Source organism: Trachypithecus francoisi, unplaced genomic scaffold (assembly GCF_009764315.1).
Source record: "Trachypithecus francoisi isolate TF-2019V2 unplaced genomic scaffold, Tfra_2.0 Lachesis_group16, whole genome shotgun sequence".
NCBI classification, from domain to species: Eukaryota; Metazoa; Chordata; class Mammalia; order Primates; family Cercopithecidae; genus Trachypithecus; species Trachypithecus francoisi.
Window position 1 is genome coordinate 73,209,338 of NW_022681461.1, and position 25,131 is coordinate 73,234,468.

The 25,131-nt window shown below is 41.2% G+C and overlaps 1 protein-coding gene across 10 annotated transcripts in view; it reads left to right on the forward strand.

Annotated features, from left to right (window-relative positions):
• The first annotated feature begins 552 nt into the window (after positions 1-552).
• INIP (INTS3 and NABP interacting protein) overlaps positions 553-25,131 on the forward strand; it is a 36,669-nt gene continuing 12,090 nt past the window's right edge. For 2 of the 10 annotated variants that reach the window (XM_033237789.1, XM_033237790.1), the window contains exons 1-2: positions 592-796; positions 1,920-2,000. In XM_033237789.1, the coding sequence (XP_033093680.1) occupies positions 1,976-2,000 (25 nt within the window). In that variant the 5' untranslated portion in view covers positions 592-796; positions 1,920-1,975. Of the gene's footprint in view, positions 797-1,919; positions 2,001-8,782; positions 8,804-18,769; positions 18,854-25,131 lie in introns of those variants that run through there. The other 8 variants (XM_033237793.1, XM_033237792.1, XM_033237797.1 and 5 more) reach the window with 7 other exon arrangements.

A 25,131-nucleotide genomic window follows, 5' to 3' on the forward strand; every position in this document is an offset into this window, starting at 1 on the left:
AACACATGTCAATATAATATTACCTTCTAATTCAAATGTGTAGATATCTATTGTGCTGGAATCAGGTGGGCAGCAGGTGATCTCACTCCTGGCATCTTGGTGTTCTGCGATGTGGCACATCCACTTCTTAAATGCAGATTATTGCACTGTAATAAAAATCCTCCATGTTCAGTGCTTTCATTGTGTATAACTGTGTAAACTGTAGACAAAAAATATTCCTAAATGTGTGTGTGTATGTGTGTGTGTGTGCGGATGTGCAATCCGAGATGGTTGTTAAAGCTCGAAAGCGAGCTTAGCCTCTAGACTTGCCTCTCCTCCGAGGCCAGCCGAGATGAACTCGCACCGTCGCAAGACCGGACAGGCCGTGGCAATGAAGAAAAAGCCAGTCTTGGTGCTAGGGACCCAGTTGTTGTCCGTCCCGCCCCTGCCTGACAGCCCCGCCCCTGCCTGACAGCCCCGCCCCGCCCCGCCCCGGGCCACGCCCCACCCTGGTCCCGCCCCCAACAGTACTGCTTGCATCTCCCGTGAGCCTCTTCGACTGTCACTCTTTGGAAAAAAAGTGACGTCTGCACTGAGGTGGCCGCTAAAGTGCGAATCGCGACGGGTGGTGGCCGTTGGGTCCCGGCGGGAGGCGGGGTTTCCGCTCCCTGGGGCGCACGTCAGTCAGTAGGCGGAAGCTCAGCGGGGGCGGGAAGGTTGTAGTGCGGTGAGTTGAGCCCCTTTTGCCTAAGTGGTCGCGCCCCCTTTAAGAGCTGCGATTGGAAAGCGAGGCGGTCCCGGTGTCCTCGGGTCTCAGGTAAGTACGACAGTCTGGCGGCACCGGGGAATAGAAAAGTGTGACCCTGGTCCTAACCTGCTGCCGCCGTCTTTGTTGCTACAGGCAGCGACCTCCCCTCCGACCTTGCCACCCAACATTTCTCGCTCCTACTTGCTTCCTTCGTCTCGTTTACAGCGCTGGCCCACTCGACTCTGCACGCCCGCAGGCAGGGACCTTTCTGGCACGCCAGTCTAGCCCTGTCACAAGATGGCCCTGTTGTCCTCCAGTCCTAACCCGGCATTGTCAGCTGCTGGAGACACCTAACGATTCGTTTATTAAAAACCGGTGCCTGTTTTCTATTTCTTATGTCTTTCCCGGCTCCCTAGACTAAGGCGTCACTCTTTGCTCCCAGTGAAATCAATTATTTGCCTCCGGCACTGTGTCTACCTTTTAAAGAACGCGTTTGTTAAGCTTTTTTTTTTTTTTTTAATTAATAGTATATGGTTGCTTGAATAAGACTTTATTTTCCCATCGGATTATATGTTCCTTGAGAATAGGAGTAGGATCTTGCTCATCTTGGATCTCCCCAGGATTTAGTACGAAAGCACGAAGTTTGGAAACCAGCAGCCCAAATAATTCTTACTAGCTTTATGACCCTGGGTACGGTCTCCTCATCTATAAAATGTTGATAAAGAAATAAAGGAACTAATTTCGAGCATCTTACACAGTGTATGGTGCAGAGCAGGTACACTACTCTTTTTCCTTTTTTAGCTTTCAGTGTACACAGTAGTTGCTGGGTATGTGTTTTAGACGAATGCAGAGACACCATAGGTGAATGATTTTTTTTCCTAACACCGTGATTGTATTGACTCTATCAATTGGTTGATATATTTGGTAAATACAACCTAATGATGTTTATTAAATACAGTAATGCTAAATGGTATGAACATCTGCAAGAATAAACAATGCTGTATTTAATTAAATGCTTGAGACACTAGCACAGTTTACATGTGGGATTTCAGTCCGTGTACATTTCAAATGTATCTTTGTGAAGAGGTTAAGAAACAGCAAACATTTCATTGTAAGGAGGGAGGTTAACTGTTCCTTTTAGTTTGTGATTAAAATATGGTGCATTGTATATGTGTGTACACATATTTTACAGGTGATTGTGAAGTGCTGACCAATTGCTGCTGGACATAATTGAAACAAAATAGGAAAATGGCAGCAAACTCTTCAGGACAAGGTAATGACAGCGGGAATTTCTTTACTAGGAACATTTTCCCTGTATAGTAAATGTATTTGAATAAGAGAAAATTTAGCATAGGGCAGTTACTGTAGCCAGAATTTAAAAAATGAATAGCAGGCCAGGAGCGGTGGCTCACTCCTGTAAGCCCAGTACTTTGGGAGGCTGAGGCGGGTGGATTGCTTGAGGTCAGGAGTTCGAGATCAGCCTGGCCAACATGGTGAAACCCTGCCTCGACTAAAATACAAAAATTAGTTGGGTGTGGTGGCAGGCACCTGTAATCCCAGTTACTAGGGAGGAGAATTTCTTGAACCCAGGAGGTGGAGCTTGCAGTGAGCCCAGATCGCTCCACTGCACTCCAGACTGGGCGACACAGTGAGACTCTGTCTCAAAAAAAAAAAAAAAAAAGTAAAGAAAAAAACTACATTTGAAATACACTCATGTGCTGAATAATGATAGACTGCTTATAGGATGGTGGTCCCATAAGATTATAATGGAGCTGAAAAATTTCGATCGCCTAGTGACATCTTGATAATCCTGACCGTGTGTAGGCCTAGGCCAATGTATGTGTTTGTGTCATTTTTAACAAAAAAGTTTAAAAAGTAAAAAATTAAACATTTTAAAAATAGAAAAAAGCCTATAGAATAAGGATATAAAGAAAATACTTTTTTTTTTTTTTTTTTTATAGCTGTACAGTGTTTTGTGTGTTGTTTCTTTTTGTTGTTGTTTTGGTTTTGTTTTTGAGATGGAATTTCACTCTTGTTGCCCAGGCTGGAGTGCAATGGTGCGGTCTTGGCTTACTGCAACTTTTTTTTTTTTTTTTTTTTTGATACGGAGTCTCGCTCCGTCGCCCAGGCTGGAGTGCAGTGGCGCGATCTCGGCTCTCTGCAAGCTCCGCCTCCCGGGTTCCCCCGCCATTCTCCTGCCTCAGCCTCCCGAGTAGCTGGGCCTACAGGCGCCCGCCACTTCGCCCGGCTAATTTTTTGTATTTTTAGTAGAGACGGGGTTTCACCGTGTTAGCCAGGATGGTCTCGACTCCTGACCTCGTGATCCACTCACCTCGGCCTCCCAAAGTGCTGGGATTACAGGCTTGAGCCACTGCGCCCGGCCAGGCTTACTGCAACTTCTGCCTCCCGGGTTCAAGCAATCCTCCTGCCTCAGCCTCCCAAGTAACTGGGATTACAGACACATGTCATCACGCTGGGCTAATTTTGTATTTTTAGTAGAGACGGGGTTTCTCCATGTTGGTCAGGCTAGTCTTGAACTCCCGACCTCAGGTGATCCACCCACCTTGGCCTCCCAAAGTGCTGGGATTACAGGCTTGAGCCACCATGCCTGGCCCAGGATTTTGTGTTTTAAGCTAAGTGTTATTACAAAAGTCAAAAAATTAAAAACATTTAAAGGTTTATAAGATAAAGTTACAGTAAGCTAAGGTTAATGTATTATTGGAGAAGGAAAAATTTAATAAATGTAGTGGAGCCTAAGTATACAGTAGTATACAGTAACGTCCTAGATTTTTACATTCACTCACCACTCACTTACTGACTCACCCAGTGACTTCAGTTCTGAAAGCTCATGCATGGTAAATGCCCTGTACAGGTATACCATTTTTTATCTTTTAAACTGTGTGTGTGTGGTGTGTGTGTGTGTGTGTGTGTATGTATGTGTATGTGTGTGTTTTTAAGATCTCAATTGGCTTTATTTGTGATTCTAGAATCAGGCAACACTTCAATTTCATAAAATAGAATAAGTGTTCCCTAAGCCATATTTTTACTCTACCTTTTCTATGTTTAGATGCACAAATATTTAGCATTGCATTACAGTTGCCTACACTATTCAGTACAGTAACATGCTGTACACGTTTGTAGCCTAAGAGCAACAGACTGTACCGTACAGCCTAGGTGTGTAGTAGGCTATACCATCTGGGTTTGTGTAAGTACACTGATGTTTGCACAACACAAAATCACCTAACAATGAGTTTCTCAGAATGTATCCCTATTGTTAAGCAACATATGATGGTAGATCTGGCACTGGATCAGATATACAATATCCTTTATATTATTAATCCTATATTTTAATCTATGTTAAGATTATTTACATTGAAATTATATTCCCATTATTCACCTTATGGCCTCTTCTGACATCTATATTCGCTTGCTCTTTTACTTGAAATCATAACCACTGTTAAAGAAGTTTTATTGTCATCATGCATTATCCGTGCTTTTATTTTCATTGCTGTAAAAACTTTTGTACACATTTCACCCGTGTTAAGATAGCTCCAAAACAAATCAAGTCAGACACATTTGCTGCTATCAAGGAGTTTTTATTTTAAAATGTTTATAAAAGTAAAATTTGCTCTCTATAAAGTATTGAATCTCACTTGGCAAGTAGTTAACTGCTTAACTACTGGAAGGATGCCTCTATTTCCGTTCTGTATCAAGTCTGAAGTCCTGTTTGACTCTACGTATATTTGACCTATCTTCATATTTTTAAATTACTCATCTCTGTTCTGACTTTTTAAATCTTAGTTTTGTCTTAAACCTATGAACTCTTAAAAGTGTATACTCCTTTTGGTTAGGAGATCAAGACCATCCTGGCTAACACGGTGAAACCCCATCTCTACTAAAAATACAAAAAATTAGCTGGGCATGGTGGCGGGCACCTGTAGTTCCAGCTACTTAGGAGGCTGAGGCAGGAGAATGGCGTGAACCCGGGAGGCGAAGCTTGCAGTGAACCGAGATTGCGCCACTGCACTCCAGCCCGGGCAACAGAGCGAGACTCCATCTAAAAGTGTATACTCCTTTGGTCCAGCTTCTTTCATTCACCATACCGTCTGTGAGATTCATCTGTATTGTCATATTGTGCATGGATCAGTAGTTCGTTCCTTGTTATTGTGGAGTAGTATTCCATTGTATGACTATATCACATTTTGTTTATTCATTCTTCTGTTTGTGAGCTTTGGGGTTTTCTCAGTTTTGGCTGTTGTGAATAAAGCTGCTATGAGCATTTAAAGTCTCTTTTGCAGATACTTTTTTTTTTTTTTGAGATGGAGTTTTGCTCTTGTTGCCCAAGCTGGAGTGCAATAGCACGATCTCGGCTCACTGCAGCCTCCGCCTCCCGGGTTCAAGCAATTCTCCTGCCTCAGCCTCCTGAGTAGCTGGGAGTACAGGCGCGTGCCACTGTGCCCGGCTAATTTTTTGTAGAAACAGAGTTTCACCATGTTAGCCAGGCTGGTCTCGAACTCCTGACCTCAGGTGATCCGTCCGCCTCGGCCTCCCAATATGCTGGGAATTACAGGCGTGAGCCACTGCACCCAGCCTCAGATACTTTTTTTTTAAGAGACAGGGTCTTATTCTGTCACCTAGGCTAGAGCTCTGAGGTGGATGATAGCTCCTGCAGCCTCAAACTCCTGGGCTCAAGCAATCCTCCCGCCTCTACCTTTCAAAGTGCTAGGACTGCGTGCGTGCATCACCATGCCTGGCTAATTGTTTTATTTTTTTGTAGAGAGAGGGTCTTGCAGGCCGGGCGCGGTGGCTCAAGCCTGTAATCCCAGCACTCTGGGAGGCCGAGACGGGCGAATCACAAGGTCAGGAGATCGAGACCATCCTGGCTAACACGGTGAAACCCCGTCTCTACTAAAGAATACAAAAAACTAGCCGGGCGAGGTGGCGGGCGCCTGTAGTCCCAGCTACTCGGGAGGCTGAGGCAGGAGAATGGCGTAAACCCGGGAGGCGGAGCTTGCAGTGAGCTGAGATCCGGCCATTGCACTCCAGCCCGAGCGACAGAGCGAGACTCCGTCTCAAAAAAAAAAAAAAAAAAAAAGAGAGAGGGTCTTGCTTTGTTGCCTAGGCTGTTCTTGAACTCCTGGCCTCAAGAAATCCTCCCACCTTGGCCTCCCATAATGTTGGGATTACAGGCATGAGCCACCATGCTGGGCCACTTGTACCATTTTATTATTTTAGTATACGTGCTGCCGAAGTAAGCTCTCATACTGTTTTATATTCTCTCTAGCAATATGCGAATGTTCTGGTTTATTCACATTTACTTTTGTCAGTCTTTAATTTTAGCCATTCTAGAACGTATGAAGTGACATCTCATTGTAGTATTAAAATGCACTTCCTTGATGACAAATGCTGAGCACTTTCTTTGTACTTATTGGCCATTGTAAATCTTCCTTTATGAAGTGTTTGTTCACATCTTTTACTTATTTTCTTTTTTTTTTTTTTTTTTTTTTTTTTTTTTTTTTTTTTTTTTTTGAGGCGGAGTCTCGCTCTGTCGCCCAGACTGGAGTGCAGTGGCGCAACCTCGGCTCACTGCAAGCTCCGCCTCCCGGGTTCACGCCATTCTCCTGCCTCAGCCTCCCGAGTAGCTGGGACTACAGGCGCCCGCCACCTCGCCCGGCTAGTTTTTTGTATTTTTAGTAGAGACGGGGTTTCACCATGTTAGCCAGGATGGTCTCGATCTCCTGACCTCGTGATCCGCCCGTCTCGGCCTCCCAAAGTGCTGGGATTACAGGCTTGAGCCACCGCGCCCGGCCTCTTTTACTTATTTTCTAAAAATCGGCTTATTTCTTTTCTTAGCAAGTTGTTTTGTTTTCATTTTTCAGTCTGGATACAATTCCTTTGTCAGATATGTTTTGCACATATTTCCTCCCAGTCTCGCTTGCCTTTTCATTTTCTTAATGAGCTTTGGGGTTGTCTTATGGTGTTGTTCTTATCCTGTATGTAATGTGTTATTTTTCTCTGGCTGCTTTTAGGATTTTCTCTTTGTATTTCAGTGGTCTGACTATCGTATGCCTAGAGGTAGTTTTCTTGTTTGGGGTTTGTTGAGCTTTTTGGATCTGTAGGTTGATGTCTTTCACTAAATGTGGGATGTTTCCATCCATTATTCAAGTACTCCAAGGCTCTGCTTATTTTTCCTCAATATTTTTTTCTCTGTTTTTCAGATTGGATAATTTCTAATGCTCTAACTTTAATAACAGTTCTGCCATCTCCAATCTGCTGTTAATTGAACATTTTGTTTCAATTTACTTTTTAGTTCTAGAATTTCCATTTGATTATTTTCCATAGTTCATATTTCTTTGCTGAACTACCCCTTTTATTTATTGTATCTTTTTCACTTGAGTCCTTGAACATATTTATAATGGCTGATTTTAAATCCTTGACTGATAATTATATCATTGGAGTTATCTTGGAGTTGGTTTCTGTTGACAGCACTTTGGTGCATATGTGTCACGTTTTCCTTTTTCTTCCTATAACTCGTGATTTGTTATTGGGTACTGGACATTGTGGAAACTCTGGATTCTGTTACATTCTTCTGAAATGTGAATTTCATCCTAGCAGACAGCTTGACTCAACTCAGACTCGACTCCAAAATCTTGTCTCTTCTGTGTTGGGTAGCAGCTGAAATCTTGCAGTGGTTTTCAGCTTCCACCATCTGCTTTATTGATGGGCTGCCTGGGATCTCCCCTGGGTATGTGTAGTTCAGCAGTGAGAGAAAACTTTGAGTGGATTTTATATGCATGAATTGGGCTTTATTCCTTCTGCCTTTCCCTCAAGCCTTGCCCCTAATTTTTTGGCTATTCTGTCAGCCCTGAACTTGAGTTCTCCTCTGACACCTCAGGCTAGTAAGGTGAGGCTAACCAAGCTGTTAGTGGATTGGGGAGTGCTTCAGGCAAAAGGCCACAAGTTCCCAAATCTCACCAGTTGCAGTTTCTGCCTGATATTGGTCAGACTCCAGTGCCTTTAAATAGTGAATTTTTAATATTTTAGTATTATATTTGTGGCAGGACTAGACCAACCAGACTACTCTGCCAGTACTGGAAGTTGAAAGCTTGCTGATTCTATTTTAGTTTATTAATTATATTTAGGACAAACTAAAGGTTACATGAGTTTCATAGAATTATAGTATTGTAAAAATCAAGTTGTGGTGACAGCTTACCAGCTGTAAGCAGCTAATACCATTCTGTTCTCCTCTCACATAGCCATGTGTGATTTGTGTGCTCTGTGAACTAATCATAGGTCCACATTCCCTTGTGGTTGTTGACCTCTTTATTTTTCCATTAAATTATAAGGGCCCATATTAAAAATAACTTAATTTGAGCTCAGATGAAAACTAAGAGAAGTCTATTTTGGAAAAATAATACGCTGCTAAAAACCACACAATGCACTCCAGATGAAAATAGATTTTAAATTATCCCACTATTAGCACAAATCATTGAGATTTACAATATGCTGGTTACTTTTTTTGTAGTTGTAGTAAAAATGCAATCATTTTTAGTATTACCTTTGACTGACCCATAGTCAGATCCACTATGAAACATCCCCTAATCTAAATAGAAATGAATTTAGCCTTTTGGCTTCCGTTGCTCCTTTGTCAGGGATTTTTGTTGGTGTCATGGAACTGGTGCTACTAGGAACCAGCAGAGGGATTCCACATCGTGTTCTAGAGACTCCCAGACTCCAGTGAAATTTTTAAATTCTTATTTATTCAGATCTATTGTATTTTTTTCTCTCTGTCTTTTTAATTTAATTTTTTTTAAGAGGCAGGGTCTTGCTTTGTTGCCTAGGCTGGAGTGCAGTGGTGTGATTGTAGCTCCCTGCAGCCTCCAACTCCTCAGCTCAGCATCCCAAGTAGCTGAGACTTATAGGCACATGCTACCACGCCTGGCTAATTTTTTTTCTTTTTTTTTTTCCTGTAGAAACAAGGTCTTGCTTTGTTGCCCTGGCTGGTCTTGAACTCCTGAACTCCTGTTCTCAAGCAGTTCTCCCACCTTGGCTTCCCAAAGCATTGGAATTGCAAGTGTGAGCCACAGTGCCTGGCTGTATTTTACTTTCTATAGTAAATAATTTCTGTACTGTTTGTATGTATAAGAATTACTTAATAGGGAGATTTATGCCAAGGGCCTTAATTACCTTGAAATGACAACTGAAAGAACCATGATTTTAAAAAAATCTTTATGTATTGTAATTTATTAATGTAAATAAATATATTTTACTTATTTTGTCTGGTGTAGAGAACAATTCCATTGTTTTGGGGACTAAGCCCTCTTTCGGATCTAGCAGTCTTTCATGCTGTCATAGTAATCAGGACTGCTAAATTTCATATGCTCTTGACAGTCACTGCAGTCCCATGTTCTTCATACTGTCCAGTGTAGTGTGGAACATTTGGTAGGCTTTCAATCATGAGAATTTTAGTATGCAGAGGCAGACTGTCAACGTGGAGTTGGGACAAGATACCAAAAGCAGCAGAGTCTTTCATTATTGGTAAACGTCAAGGTCCTGTGATGATGTGGTGGCATTGGATTGGTTCAGCCTGATTTCAGAGAGACCTAGTGAAATACTGAGTAAGGAACATGAATTCTTTTGTTTGATTTTTTTCAATTTTACAGATACCTGAAAATGCTTATAGTAGTAACCATAAGATCTGCAGATCAGGTAGCAAAAGCAGGGCCAGTCCAGGTGCTCTCAGCTGTGATTTCAGCATGCTGCATAGGAATGGAATTGCAAGGCTCCTGGGAAGTGTCTTGTTTGACCTCAGATCCAAGTACAAGTCTTCACCTAAACCACGGATGGTCCAGAAGGAAAGCAAGTTTATTCTTCAGGTTTATACTAAAGTATGCTACCTCTCAAGTAAGAGTTTGTCCCAGTGATGCATAAAAAGCATCTGAAAATTCTTGTATTTGTACCTTTTTAAAGATGAGAGTATGGATACAAAGACACAATTTGGAGTAGGTTTCTAAAGGCTAAATTTCTTTTTGTTGCATTTTAATTGCTACAGCAAAGAGAATAAATTAGATTTCTGATGCTAGGCCTGACCTATAGGCTCCAGATTGAAATTGTAACTGGGAAGAATATGATGTAAAGTAATCTGAGGCTGTATAGTTAGGAGAGAGTATGGGATCCCCATGTGCACTCAGAGTGGCCTGGGAGTCTGAAATGTGAATATAATTAGAAAGCTGCATGCTACCTAGTTGTGGCCTATCTAGTGAGAAACTGTTCACTGATAGAGAATTGTCGATATGGGATTACAGGAATCTAGTGATGTTAACCTAATGACTAGGGAGAAAGAATGCTAGATAATAATAACAATAATAGTGTGTATTTATTAAGCAACTACCATGTGGCAAGCAGTGTTCTAGGACTTTTACTTATATTTTTCTGTATTCCCTGTAACCACCCTTTAAAGCTGTTACTGTTATCTCCATTGGTCCTGAGGCATGGTGAGGTAATTTTCCCAATATTCAATAGCAAGTGGTAGTGCTGAGATGAGAACCCAAGTTGATTCCAAGTCCCAAGTTCCTTGTGCATTCTGTTTTCCCATACTGCCCTTCAGTAGGGGGAATTACAACATTCTGATGATAGCACTGATAGGAAACCACTGGAGCTCGAGACAAGGGGCAAAAGACCTCTTCTTAATCTTTATTGGGATTAATCTAATCTTCTACATTGGTTGTTAAGCAGAAAATCCTTTAAGTGAAAAGGGCCTGTGAGTTTATATGTGAGAAGAAAAGAAAAATGAGTGGGGAAGAAAGGTCGATTCAAGCAGAAGATACATCATCATCTTACAAACCTCAATGGGTAGAAAAAGTGGCAGTGGTTTTAAGAGGAGTGAGTCCTTAGGTCTGGGTGAAAGAGAACATGAACACAGACAAATCACCTGAGCAGACATTAGGGCTTGATTCCTTTTCTTTGTTACGTATTTTTGGTAAACTCTGAAAGGTGGCTTATGATTTAGTAATTTTTTAATCTTGCAAGATATAGGAAACGTTCATCATTAACTAGATTTAGGACAGAGCAAGAAAATGGATTCTTTCCTAGAATCCGTTGAGAGACCCTGTCTCTAAAAAAAAAATTAATAAAAAAAATTAGCTGGGCATGGGGCTGAGGTGGGAGGATCGCTTGAGTATGGGAGGTTGAGGCTTCTGTGAGCCCTGATCATACCACTGCACTCTAGCCTGCACAACAGAGTGAGACCCTGTCTCAAAAATAAATAAATAAATAAAAGAAGAAATGCAGCCCTGGCAACACCTTGATTTTAGCCCAGTGAGACCTCTGACCTATAGATCCGTAAGACAATAGATTTGTGTCATTTTAAGCCACGAATTTTGGGTAATTTATTACAGCAACCATAGAAAACCAATGCATATTTAACTGCAAGAACCAAACAAATCTAGGACCCCTCCATGACACCTTCTTCCTCATTCCTTCATATTCAATCCATCACTCTCCTCCTGATTTAACTTCCTAAATAGCTATTGGATCTGGTTGTATCTCTGCATTTCCATCCACTAATAACTTTTATTATCTCTAGCTCTTTCTACTGTGATAGTTTCCTATTTTCTCTTGTCTGTTCTCGACATTGCAGTTAGAGTTATCTCTTTAAAGGGGGAAAGGTTATTTTGTTCCTCACCCCTAATTTTATGCCTTAGATTTCAGTTCAAGCATCACCTCCTTTGAAAGCCTTCTCTGACACTGCTCCCCCAACTTTCATGCTAGGTTAAGTTTATTTAGCATTCATCCCTACAATAATGATTATTATAAATGCTCATCAAATGGTTTCTTTATTTCAGACTACTCATGTTAGATTTTAATGACACATTCATTCATGTGATTATTTGATTGATCTGTTTTCACCGGACAGTTTGAAAACCATGAGAGCTAGAATCATGTCAAGTTTTGCCTTATCATTGCATCCTTAGAACCTAACTTTGTGCCTGTGTGTGATAGTGTGAAAGACTACTTGATCTGAAATAGGGCTTAGTCCCCAACACAATAAATATTTGTTGAATCAATAAAATAACTGAAAACATGTTAAACTAATTGTACCACAGTGACATTCCTCTAATACTAAACATAGGTGTCTCAGGTATGGTACTTTAATGTACTCTACAGTTGTGAAGAGTCTATAGCTTGTAGGATAACCACTCGACAGACTTTAAGTAATCTTTTAAAAATTATTGTTATGAAAGTGTAGTAGATTGTCCGTAACTATATAATCAAAATAATTTTCACTTTTAGCTTGAGATTTTTTTTACAATAAGAAGAATTTCAGTTAGTCTTCGTTTAAGTGTGATAGAGCTGTTAAAGGAAAATGATTATCAGCTCTTAGATTTTAAATGCAATCTGATGTAATGCTAGTTACTTGAGAGTGTTTTTAGTGACAAAGAAATGTGCGGGAGGAAAAAAAAGAAATGTGTGGGAGTCAAAATGTTTCCATGAATGAATGAGAAAATGAGAACATACGTGATTGTGAATGGAGATAGTGTTATAGTTCCAAAAGTGGAAATGTTTTTTCAAACAAAAGCCAGGCAACAGAGCGAGACCCTGTCTCTTAAAAAAAAAAAAAAAGTTTGAAACAGATTTTTTTATTTGTTTTTTAAAAAGGTTAGTTATAAAGGGATATTAAATAATTCCAGCCAATTACTTAGAAACATGGCTTGGTTAAAAAAAAAAAAAAGAGGCCGTGCACGGTGGCTCACGCTTGTAATCTCAGCACTTTGGGAGGCCTTTGGGAGGCGGATCACCTGAGGTGAGGAGTTCGAGACCGGCCTGACCAACATAGAGAAACCCTGTCTCTACTAAAAATACAAAAACTAGCCGGGCGAGGTGGCGGGCGCCTGTAGTCCCAGCTACTTGGGAGGCTGAGGCAGGAGAATGGCGGAAACCCAGGAGGCGGAGCTTGCAGTGAGCTGAGATCTGGCCACTGCACTCCAGTCCGGGCGACAGAGCGAGACTCCGCCTCAAAAAAAAAAAAAAAAAAAAATACAAAATTAGCCAGGCATGGTGGCTAATGTGTAATCATGGTGGCATGATTATGCCTGCCTGTAATCCCAGCTACTTGGGAGGCTGAGGCAGGAGAATCGCTTGAACCTGGGAGGTGGAGTTTGTGGTGAACTGAGATCACGCCACTGCACTCCAGCCTGGGTGACGTAAGTGAAACTCCATCTCAAAAAAAAATAAATAAATAGGGCCGGGCACGGTGGCTCAAGCCTGTAATCCCAGCACTTTGGGAGGCCGAGACGGGCGGATCACGAGGTCAGGAGATCGAGACCATCATGGCTAACACGGTGAAACCCCGTCTCTACTAAAAAATACAAAAATCTAGCCGGGCGAGGTGGCGGGCACCTGTAGTCCCAGCTACTCCGGAGGCTGAGGCAGGAGAATGGCGGGAACCCGGGAGGCAGAGCTTGCAGTGAGCTGAGATCCAGCCACTGCACTCCAGCCTGGGTGACAGAGCGAGACTCCGTCTCAAAAATAAAAAAATAAAAAAAGATAAAAAAAATAAATAAATAAAAGAAAAATAAATAAATAGTTTCTGCTAGGTTTGGTGTAATCCTGGTACTTTGGGAGACTGGGGTGGAAGGATCACTTGAACCCATCAAGACCAGCCTGGGCAACACAGCAAGAACCCTGTTTCTATACTATTTTTAAAAATTAAAGTAATAGTTCTTACTGTACATGAGATAATATATTAAACATCTTTGTGCTTCTGAGACTGAAAAGAGATGCATTGAATTATATCAGGAGACTATATAGGTTAAAAAGAAACCCTCATGTAGTGAGTATAACATTGTTAAAAGTTATATATTGATGCCCTAGTTAGAGTAAGTTTGAACCCTGAAATTAAGAGAATCTTACCATAGAAAATTGCAGGCTGGGTGTGGTGGCTCATGTCTGTGATCTCACTACTTTGAGAGTCTGAGGCAGGAGGATTGCTTGAGGCCAGGAGTTTGAGATGAGCCTGGGCAACATAGTGAGACCCTGTCTCTACAAAAAATTGAAAAAAAAAATTAGCCAGGTGTGCTAGTGCACACATATAGTCTTAGCTGCTTTGGAGACTGAGGCAGGAGGATCGCTTGAGCCCAGGAATTTGAGGCTTCAGTGAGCTCTATTTTTAGTTTTTTGAGGAACCTCCAAACTGTTCTCCATGGTGGTTGTACTAATTTAGATTCCCACTAACAGTTTACAAGGGTTCCCTTTTCTCCGCATCCTTGCCAATGTTTGTTATTGCCTGACCTTTGGATAAAAGCCATTTTGACTGAGGTGAGATGATATCTCACTGTAGTTTTGATTTGCATTTCTTTGATGATCAGTGGTGTTGAGCACCTTTTCATATTGCACTATTTCTTGAACAAGTCTCTACCTCACTGCCTGTCTCCGATCCTGGATTAACTTTTCCCTGCGGCAGTTCTCTTCTACCCTGTAATCTATTCTCTGTTACCACCAGAGGGTGTTCGAAACCGTGCCAAGATTGATCTCTGCCTCGTTCTTTTCTAAATACTCTCAGTAGCTCCCCATTGCCTATTTGATGAAACTAAGAATCTACATGTAATACAAGGTCCCTAAATATCTGGCTGCTTCTTATCCTTCCCAGCTGCTTCTTTCACTGCTTTTTCCGCACATAATTTGTGCTAGAGTCACTTGTATTTATTTGCCAATTCCCAAGCATTCCGTTCCATTTCATTCTTTAATGTCTGAAGAGATTTGGGGCATGGAGAAAATACTCATCACTGCTCATAATTTAATACTCAGTTTAATAAACCTACTTATCTAATACACTAAAGTTCTAAAATAAAATTTTTTAAAACATTTAGGTGTGGTGGCTTAAGTGTGTAATTCCAGCACTTTGGGAGGCCAAAGTGGGAGAATCACTTGAGCCCAGGAGTTTGAGACCAGCATGGGCAACACAGGGGAACCCCATTTGTACAAGCGCTTTTAAAAATTAGCCAGGTGTGGTGGCACATGCCTGTGGTCCCAGCTACTTGGAAGGCTGAGGCGGGAGGATGCCTTGAACCGGGGAGGTCAAGGCTGCAGTGAGCCTTGATTACGCCACCTGCACTCCAGCCTGGGCAACAGAACAAGACCTTGTCTCAAAAAACATTTTTAAAAAACATTTAGACATTGTTTACAAGCTTAAATTATGTTTAATAACAGTTTAAATTACAATTATAATTAATTATAGTGTCTGTTAAATTCACTTTATATGGTGGTCAAAAATTTACTTAAAATTAAATGTATTTTAAAATACTAACCTCTTGGTTTAATTTATTCATTCTATACTTTTTTTCTTTTTTTTTGAGACAGGGTCTCGCTCTGTTGCCCAGGGTGGAATGCAATGGCACAAGCATGGCTTACTGCAGCTTTGACCTCCCAAGTTCAAGCCATCCTCCTGCCTAAAAAGAGACCTGAGATCACAAGTGTGCACTACCACATCCAGCTGATTTTTCTTATTTTTAGTGGAAACGAAGTCTCACTATGTTGCCCAGGCTGGTCTTGAATTCCTGGGCTCAAGTGAACCTCCTGCCTTGGCCTCCCAAAGTGCTGGGATTACAGGCATGAACCACTGCATTCGGCTGATATACTTGCATTTTTATATTTCCCTAGAGTTATAATTCTCTTCCAGATTTCTATTTCTATCCTTTTCCAGAATTATAGTAATTTTTCTATACCTAGGTAGGTTACGGTAATCTCACCACTACCAAAACAAAGCAAAATTTCAAATGACTGAGAGTTCAGAGTTGTTGATGGATGTGATTCTTAATTAAAACACAAGGTTTGGTTATGCCTAACACTTATCCAAAGGCTGTGCTGATGGGAACCTCAAGTTGTGTTGGTGTGCATTAGTTCCCCTCTATAATTGAATGTTACCTGCTCAGGGGGATTTTTTTTTTAAGTTCATGCCTTTCTCATAGACTGTTAGTTTCTTGCAGCCTAGAGTTATTCCAGGAATTGAAATATTCTTTATTTTGTGTGTGATCAGTGTTTCATAGCTCAGTGTTCTGTTGTCCTTATAACTTGCCCTTTTCTGGCAGCAGTAGTGCCAGGAATTATAGATGTCTCCTCTCCTGAGCGATCAGCGATGAGTTACGTACTGTGAGCGCTCTAGGATATTGGACTAATTCACCCTTTTAGAACTCACAATGTCTACTCGGTCATTGTGTGTGATTATAGGCACTCATCAGCCACTGCATCTCCTTTAAAAATACATCCTATGTGTTAGGGCCTGTGCTGATCTGAATTTCTTGTTGTTGGTACACGACCTGCTTTTTTTGGAACTGTTTGGCTTAGTCACACATAATTCCTTATATCCACCCTACCCTCCTTGTACTGAAACAAAAAAGTACACGGCTGTACTTCATAAATAGATATATACTTAACAGGAGAAACAAAACACCTAAGTGTTAACACCAACCTAGTTATTAATATAATAAGACACTGGATACCCTATTATTTTCACCCTTCTTTGTAACTATCTTTTTATGTATCTTAGCTTTCCCTTTTGCATCTCATTATGAATTCATGGCTTATCACAGACTTAATTTATTCCATTTAGCTGTAATTATTATTCTCTTTTTAATGTTCAAATTGTGACAGCCTAGCTAACCTCAAATTGACTTTTTTGTCCTTTTATCACTTACCTTGGACCTTTTTTAAAAATTCTTCTCGGTTGGGCACAGAGGCTCACGCCTGTAATCCCAGCATTTGGGAGGCTGAGGTGGAAGGATTGCTTGAGACCAGGAGTTCGGGATCAGTCTGGGCAACACAGACTTTGTCTCTACAAAAAATAAAAAATGTAGCTAGGAGCATGACTGGTGGTGCCTACCTGTAGTCCTAGGTACTTGGGAGGCTGAGGTGGGTAGATGGGTTGAGCCCCAAAGTTTGAGGCTGCAATAAGCCATGATCCCACCACTGTACTCGAGCTCTGGGTGACAGAGCAGAACTTCATCTCTAAGAACAAAAAATAAATGGATACATAAAAATGTTAAAGTCTTCTTGCTTTCTGACAAGATAGTCCAATCCCATTTTGATATTTTTTTTCTGCCCTAAGACATTGACCTAGTACTCTCCCTAAAACTCTGTGTTTTTGTTGTTGTTGTTGTTGTTTTGTTTTGTTTTTATAGAGACAGGGTCTCACTGTGTTGCCCAGGCTGGTCTCAAACTCCTGGCCTCAAATGATCCTCCCACTTCGGCCTCCCAAAGTGCTGGTATTACATGGTGTGAGCCACCGTGCCTGGCCTCTGGTTCCTTCTTAATGGAGAATAGTGCTAGAGACCAAAATCTGTTCAACATGGAGTTGAGAAGATAAGGAGGGAGGCATTTTTACTGGCCGTTGTAGTGACAGAGCAGGAGACCATGTTTCTTTTAGGGCATATGTTAATAATGGCAGTCCAATTTAACATTACTACATCTTTTTCTGTCTTACCATTTTTCTTTATTATAAGGTTGCATTGGCCATGACCACTATCATATTGGCATATAACTTTCTGTATGAAGATACCTCTGCCAGCAATGCTTCCTCTCACCCCTTTTCACTCGTTGGCAAAGTTCTTGCCAAGTAAAATGAGAGGAGGAGGGAGTAGAATGAATTTCATTTAAAGCTCAACCTAGTTCAGAAATGTTAAACAAAACCAGAGCAATTGAATATTCTTCTGATATCTTCCAGTATTTTTATTGAATTCATTTTCTTCCACTAAAAAAAAAAAAATACAAACAATATCGAATCAAGCTATTCTGTCAGCTTGGTGTTATATTTGAAAATCATTTGTCAAATTATAGTTACATCATACTCTCAGCACTTATAAATTTTTCGTCTGGGGACAGTGGCTCATGCCTGTAATCCCAGCACTTTGGGAGGCCCCGAGCAGAAGGATCACTTGAGGTTAGGAGTTCAAGACTAGCCTGGCCAACACAGTGAGACCCTGTATTTATGAAAAATAAACAAATTAGCTGGGCATGGTGGCATGTTCCTCCTGTAGTCCTAGCTACTTAAGAGGCTGAGGTGGGAGGATCGCTTGAGCCCAGGAGGTCAAGGCTGCAGTGAGCTGTGATGGTGCCACTGCACTCCAGCCTGGGTGAAGGAGCAAGACCCTCCCTCTAAAACTAACTAAATGGATAAATAATTTTTTAGTACTTGTAAGAATTACTCTTCAAATTTCATAGTATTACATTTTAAAGTGTTTTTAAAATTCGCGGCCAGGCACAATGGCTCATGCCTGTAATCCCAGTACTTTGGGAGGCCGAGGTGGGCAGATCACAAGGTCAAGAAATCAAGACCACCCTGGCCAACATGTTGAAACCCTGTCTCTACTAAAAATACAAAAATTAGTTGGGCGTGGTGGCACGTGCCTGTAGTCCCAGCTACTTGGGAAGCTGAGGCAGGAGAATCACTTAAACCTGGGAGGCAGAGGTTGCAGTGAGCCAAGATCGTGCCACTGCACTCCAGCCTGGCGACAGAGCAAGACTCCATCTTGAGCACAACTCAGTTGTGCTCCTATTCATATGAACATTATCGATCAGATTATCTTTATATAGGGTTTTTAATGCTTTTTTCATTGTTGACTGTACTTCATATCATTTTTATGTATGTATAATTACAGTGACCCCAAAATATTTTTGTGTGAACAAGTTAATCTAGGGAAATTGATACTGCTATAAACAACAGATCAGGATTTTCCAATATGGCCATTTATTTTGCTCATGACAAAATTTAGACATTATCAGATTTTAAAAATTGCTTTTCAAGACTATGTGTGCTTTTCAAGAATTTTGTGTGTGTGTGTGTGTGTGTGTGTGTATTTTTTTTTGAGACAGTCTCACTCTGTTGCCCAGGCTGTAGTGCAGTGGCACAGTCCAGTCATGGCTAACTGCAGCCTTGAACTCCTAGGTTCAAGCAATCCTCCTGCCTCATCCTCCCAAGTAGTTGGGACTGTAGGCACACACCATTATGCACTGCTAAATTCAAAAAATATTTTTTTTTTTTTTATACAGACAAGGTCTCGCTGTGTTGCCCAGGCTGATCTTGAACTCCTGGCCTCAGGTGATCTTCCTGCCTCATCTTCCCAAAGCACAAATGTGAGCCACCTGGCCCTATTTTATATTTATAGTATCTCTAAATCGCTAAAAAGTTGGAACCACATAATTATCTTCTAAGAATGTAGTAGCCTCCACTGAGAAAGAACAAGTCTTGTGCTATAGTTGACAATAAGCATGTGCAATTTGTATATACAAATGGGAGAGTACCAATTTCCCTTGGAAAACATTCTTCACTTTACAAAGAACTCACCTTTGGATTCCTCTAAATGACACATTCCAGTATACTTAAACATGTCTTTCCATAATTATCTTACCTTAATTCGTATTACATAACTTTTAGGGAAACGTCTGTTGTATAAAATCAGTAATACCTGTGTTTTACATCTTTCCATTTGATTATTGTGAGAGCATGAGTTGTTTGCTTATTTGGATAACAGGCTCACTATGAGGTAGTAAATAGAGCAATATATGAGAACAACGTAACTCTCCTTAGTGGACTGCTTTTATTTTTATTTTCATTTTTTGAGACAGAGTTTCGCTTTGTTGCCCAGGCTGGAGTGCAGTGGTATGATCTTAGCTCACTGCAACCTCTACCTCCCAGTTCAAGCAATTCTTGTGTCTCAGCCTCCTGAGTAGCTGGGATTACAGGTGCCTGCTACCACGCCTGGCTGATTTTTTGTGTTTTAGCAGAGATGGGGTTTCATCATGTTGCCCAGGCTGGTCTCGTGAGTTGAGACTTATGGTTTATGATGGGCACTGTCATTAGAGAGAGGTCTCTGCATCTATAAAGAGGTTTTTTAATAGTTGGAAGATACTTTATTATGCACTTTATTTGTATAATACCTAATTTATAAGTCTTTTTGAAGATGGCCCTGATAAAATGGGAGAGAAATTGTCATTCAGTTGTTTGGGTAGTGGTTGAAGAAAAGATCTAAAGCTGTGGTTTGTGAACTATACACCATGGCATCCTAGGACCCCATGGAGAAATCCCAGAGGCCTCACGGAAAATTGTTTTGAAAGCAAACACAAAACTACCTATATGAGTTGGACACCACATGAAGTAGTTTGAGATAGTTTACAGTTTCAACAGTGCACTCTATTCTTTTCAGTGACATCAAATCTTTGTGAAGTTAGGTTTTTAGCAATTGCTTTGATAACCAACAAGTACTGTGTGAAAATCAGTGTGGAACAGGGAATGAGGATTGGTGGTGTCTGAACTGATTCTAAGGTTTGAAAAGTGATACAATGCCCAGGCACACATCCATTAGTAAGTAACTGTGGTTATTTAAAAATGAAATTAAATATTTTTTATTTCACATTATGTGCATTATTTTTTTAAACAACGACAAGATGTTAGGACACAAATACTAGGTTGGACCTGACTATTTACTAAACAGAATGGTTATGTATTTGTTGGCCTGGGGTGTCATGCAAACATTACTGAGATACTAAGGCACACTGTGAATTAAGAAATTCTGGGACCCTCTGGTTTAAAGTAATTAGACTACCCAATCAGAATTCACATAGCTGACCAAGTCATTGATACCAAGTGGAAAGGTACATTCAACTGAAATTTCTCATGGATAAAGTTTTTAAAGTTGCCACACCATTCTACTTGTTTAATATTACGTGACAAACATCTGTACAGTAATCCCCCCTTACCCAGGGGGAATATGTTCCAAAAACCCCAGTAGATGCCTGAAATCACAGATGGTACTGAATTCTTTATATACTACATTTTTTCCTATACATACATACCCATGATAAAGTTTATAAATTAGACACAGTAAGAGATGAACAACAATAACAATAAAATTAACAACTATAACAATATACTGCAATAAAGGTTTCGCGAATGTGGTCTCTCTCTCTCTCTCTCTCTCTCTCCCCCTCTCTGTCTCTCAGAATATCTTACTGTGCTACCCTTACCTATTTTTGTGCTGTGGTTGACCACAGGTAGCTGAAACCGTGAATATGGGCTGACTACGTTTTAAATTCAATTCTGATTACTACTAAAGAGAAAGAATCTTTTTTAAAATTTTGTTATTATTTCCTTAGAGACAGGGTCTTACTCTGTCGCACAGGCCAGAGTGCAGTGGCACATCATAGCTCATTCCAGTGAGCCCAAGTGATCCTCCTGCCTCAGCCTCCTGAGTCACCGGGACTACAGGCATGCAGCACCACACCTAATTTAAACAATTTTTTTTTTTTGAGATAGGGTCTTGCTATGTTGTCCAGGCTGATCTCGAACTCCTGTCCTCAAGTGATCCTCCTGCCTTGACCTGCCAAAGTGCTGAGATTACAGGTGTGAACCACTGAACCTGGCCCATTTTTAAATAAAAATAATAATGCAAATAAGAAATAATTTCCTAAAAGATGTCTCAGGTATTAAGACACCTAGAAATTCAGAAAATCAATGAAAAGAATACTGTAGCCTGGAATTCAAACATTATTGAAGTCTGAAGAACAATTCCCTTCTCTATGTCTGTTTCTGGAGGGAAAGAAGGCTATTATATGAGAGTCACTGTGGTATTCTAAAATATGACAAAGAGGCAGACCATTTTTCTGCTCCTCAAGATAGTTATCTGACCAGCTTTGTTAAAACTGGGAATCTCTTAACTCCATTCTGGTTTGAAGAAAGATATTAACATTGAAATACATCGTTGCACACCAAATGGCAGTGGGGTCAGGGCTGGGGTACACTTTTATTTCTGCTCCCAATTTTCCATCCCTGCCAGATAGTTGTTATTTCTGGTTCTAGCTGTTATTTCTGATTCTCTATATCAGTGGACTTGTAATTATATATTGCTTTGCTAATTATGTTTCCTTAACATTATTTTGACAAAGTTTCAGTTATTATTTACATAAGGCACCTTTTACCATCACATTGCCATACACAGGCATAAATATCACAAATATTAAGACAGTTGAGGTTTTGAGAGCAGCAGACATTTGGGGAAAATTATGGAACCTTCATGTGTTTGAGCTGGAAAGAGCCTTTCAGGACTACTTTAATCATTTCTTTTTTTTTTTTTTTTGAGACAGAGTCTCACTCTGTTACCCAGGCTGAAGTGCAGCGGTGTAATCTCGGCTCACTGAAACCTCCACCTCCCAGGTTCATGCCATTCTCCTGCCTCAGCCTCCCAAGTAGCTGGAATTACAGACACCCGCCACCACGCCCGGCTAATGTTTTGTATTTTTAGTAGAGATGGGGTTTCACAGTGTTAGCCAGGATGGCTTCGATCTCCTGACCTCGTGATCCACCCGCCTTGGCCTCCTAAAGTGCTGGGATTTCAGGCGTGAACCACCATACCCGGCCTACTTTAATCATTCCATTTAACATGAATTAATTTGCCTGTTTTGGGATACTTTGAACAAACTGTCCTAAGCAAATAACAACTGTTTATGGAAGGATTTCCATAGGTAATGATGTTTTCTTAAGTCTGATATGAGACTGGAAGGAATTTTTCATTGATTGAAACTTTAGTATTTCCTACTTCTGTTCTGTCTCATTTCTTCTTACTGAATCCTAAATTGAGATAGAAGAATACCTTCTTACTGTCCTTTCAGAAATAACCAATTGTGTAAGTAATACATTCTTGGAATTTGGTTGTTGTGATACCAAGATATAATAAGAAACACATATTTGGTCATTGACCATGGTTCCTAACATAGAGCTTCTAAAACTCATAATTTCCTGAGTAGTAGGGGTACTAGGAGAATGTTTCATTCTGATATTTGTTTTTGTTTTGTTTTAAGTGACAGGGTCTTGCTCTGTTGACCAGGCTGGAGTGTTAAAGGCACGATCATGGCTCACGGCAGCCTCTACTTCATGGGCTCAAGCAATCTTCCTGCCTCAGCCTCCCAAGTAGCTAGACTACAGGCACGTGCCACCAAGCCTGGGTAATTTTTAAATTTTTTGTAGAGACAAGGTCTTGCAGAACCATTCTGTTTAGTACATAGTCAGGTCCAAACAACCTAGTAAGTATTTATGTCCTAACATCTTGTTGTTGTTTTAAGTTGCCCAGGCTAGTCTTGAACTCCTGGCCTCAAGTGATCCTCCCACTTTGGCCTCCCAAAATGCTGGGATTACAGCCACCCTGCCTTGCGCTGATATTTGTCCTTTAACCCATTTCCTAACACAGAGCTCTGAAGACCTTTGTGATTTCCTGGGTGATGGGAGCATCTTTTGTTCTAATGCGATGACTCTTTATGGGCCCCGGATGGAGGCTGGTTGCCAGGGAAACCAACCCTATAATTTGAGGGTTGGAACTTTCAGACCCACCTACTGACCTCCGGGGAAGGGAGAGGGACTGAGGTTGAGCTGATCACAAATGGCCAATGATTTAATCAATCATGCCTATGTAATGGAGCCTCCATAAAACCACAAAAGGACAAGGTTCAGATGAGCTTCTGGATAGCTGAACATGTGAAGGTGCTTGAAAGATGGTGTGCCAGAGAGTAGTGAGGCTCCGTATTCCTTCCCATGTGCCTGGCCCAATGCATCTCTCCATGCTATTCATCTCTAACATTTGTAATACCCTTTACTAATAAACTAGTGAATGTAAGTAAAGTATTTCCCTGAGTTCTGTAAGCCACGGTAGCAAATTAACCAAATCCAAGGAGTGAGTCATGGGGGCCCCCAGTTTATAGCCAGTCAGAGGCATAGGTGACAACCTACTGCATATTTGCCACTGGCATCTGAAGTGGCGAGCAGTCTTGTAGAACTGAGCCTCAGCTTGTGGGATCCAACACTATCTCTAGGTAGATAGTGTCAGAATTGAATTACCGGACACTCAGCTGGTGCCCACTGAAGAATTGCTTGGTGTCAGAAGTTTTGTGTTGAATGAGAGTAACATTTCCAAAAACAGTTTGTTTTTTCCTCTGTCTCTCAAAGCTGTATTAAGTCTTTCCTTGAGTAGAAGACTTCTCCCGAGACATGCCTGTCTGTAAGACTGGGTGGAGCAGGTCATGACGTGCAGCATGGAAAGGCCCCACAGAGCTTCTTCCACCAGAAGATTAAGCTCTAAGAGATCAGGCAGGAAAAGGGGATTGGAGTTAGGGTGACAGTACATGACCAGTACCCTGGAAGGCTTAGAAAACTCTCTTCAGAAAGACCACAATGAGCTGAGCTCAGTTGCTCACACCTGCAATCCTAGCACTTTGTGAGACTGAGGTGGAAGGATCGCTCGAGCCCAGGAGTTCAAGAGCAGCCTGGGCAACATGGTGAAACCTGTCTCTACAAAAAAAATACAAAAATTAGTAGGGCATGCTGGCTCACACCTGTTGTCTTAGCAACTTGGGAGACTGAGGCAGGAGGAACGCTGGAGTCCAGGAGTTTGAGGCTTCAGTGAGATATGCTCACACCACTGCACTCCAGCCTGGGCTACAGGGCAAGACCCTGTCTTAATACATTCTGGCATGTCTTCTTTTTTCTTTCTTTCTTTTTTTTTTTTTTAATGAATTATCTTATCCAAATAGAGGGAGTCTGCTATTACTAGACTTTGATGACATAGCATGAGTGGGCAGAAAGGGGAAAATGGGAGATGATAGAAATGAACGTGCCAGAGATATATTTTGCCCAGAGTCCTGGCCACAGACAGTACGCTAATGCCTGATTGAAGAACAGATTTAGCTGAAAACACTGCAAAAGGAGTATGAATACTCCTTGTACAGCCTACACCATCCCTAGCCAGTCTCTGCTCCTCTCCCAAGGAGAGGAAAAAGTTTGCATCCTACCACCTAATTCTTCCTCTTTATAATCAGTATAAAATTCTTAGAATCCCTCACGTGGGTACCCTTAGGAGTACCTAGGTCTGCTCTGCTTGAAAAATGTGCTTTCTTCCCATATTCATTCTTTTTTTTTTTTTTTTTTTTTTTTTGAGACGGAGTCTCGCTCTGTCACCCAGGCTGGAGTGCTGTGGCCGGATCTCAGCTCACCGCAAGCTCCGCCTCCCGGGTTCACGCCATTCTCTCGCCTCAGCCTCCCGAGTAGCTGGGACTACAGGCGCCGCCACCTCGCCCGGCTAGTTTTTTGTAGTTTTTTTAGTAGAGACGGGGTTTCACCGTGTTAGCCAGGATGGTCTCGATCTCCTGACCTCGTGATCCGCCCGTCTCGGCCTCCCATATTCATTCTTCTGACCTAATGATTCCAGTCTCCTGAGCCATCATCGTCCTTATCTTTTTTTTTTTTTTTCTGTAGTTCTGTTTTCCAGTCCTTTAATCTTTTTGTTTTTCTAAATGAGGGATCAGAAACTCAAATGCTTACAGATAATGTAAACAAGGTGATAAGGACTGTAATGAGCTGGAGAGTGCCC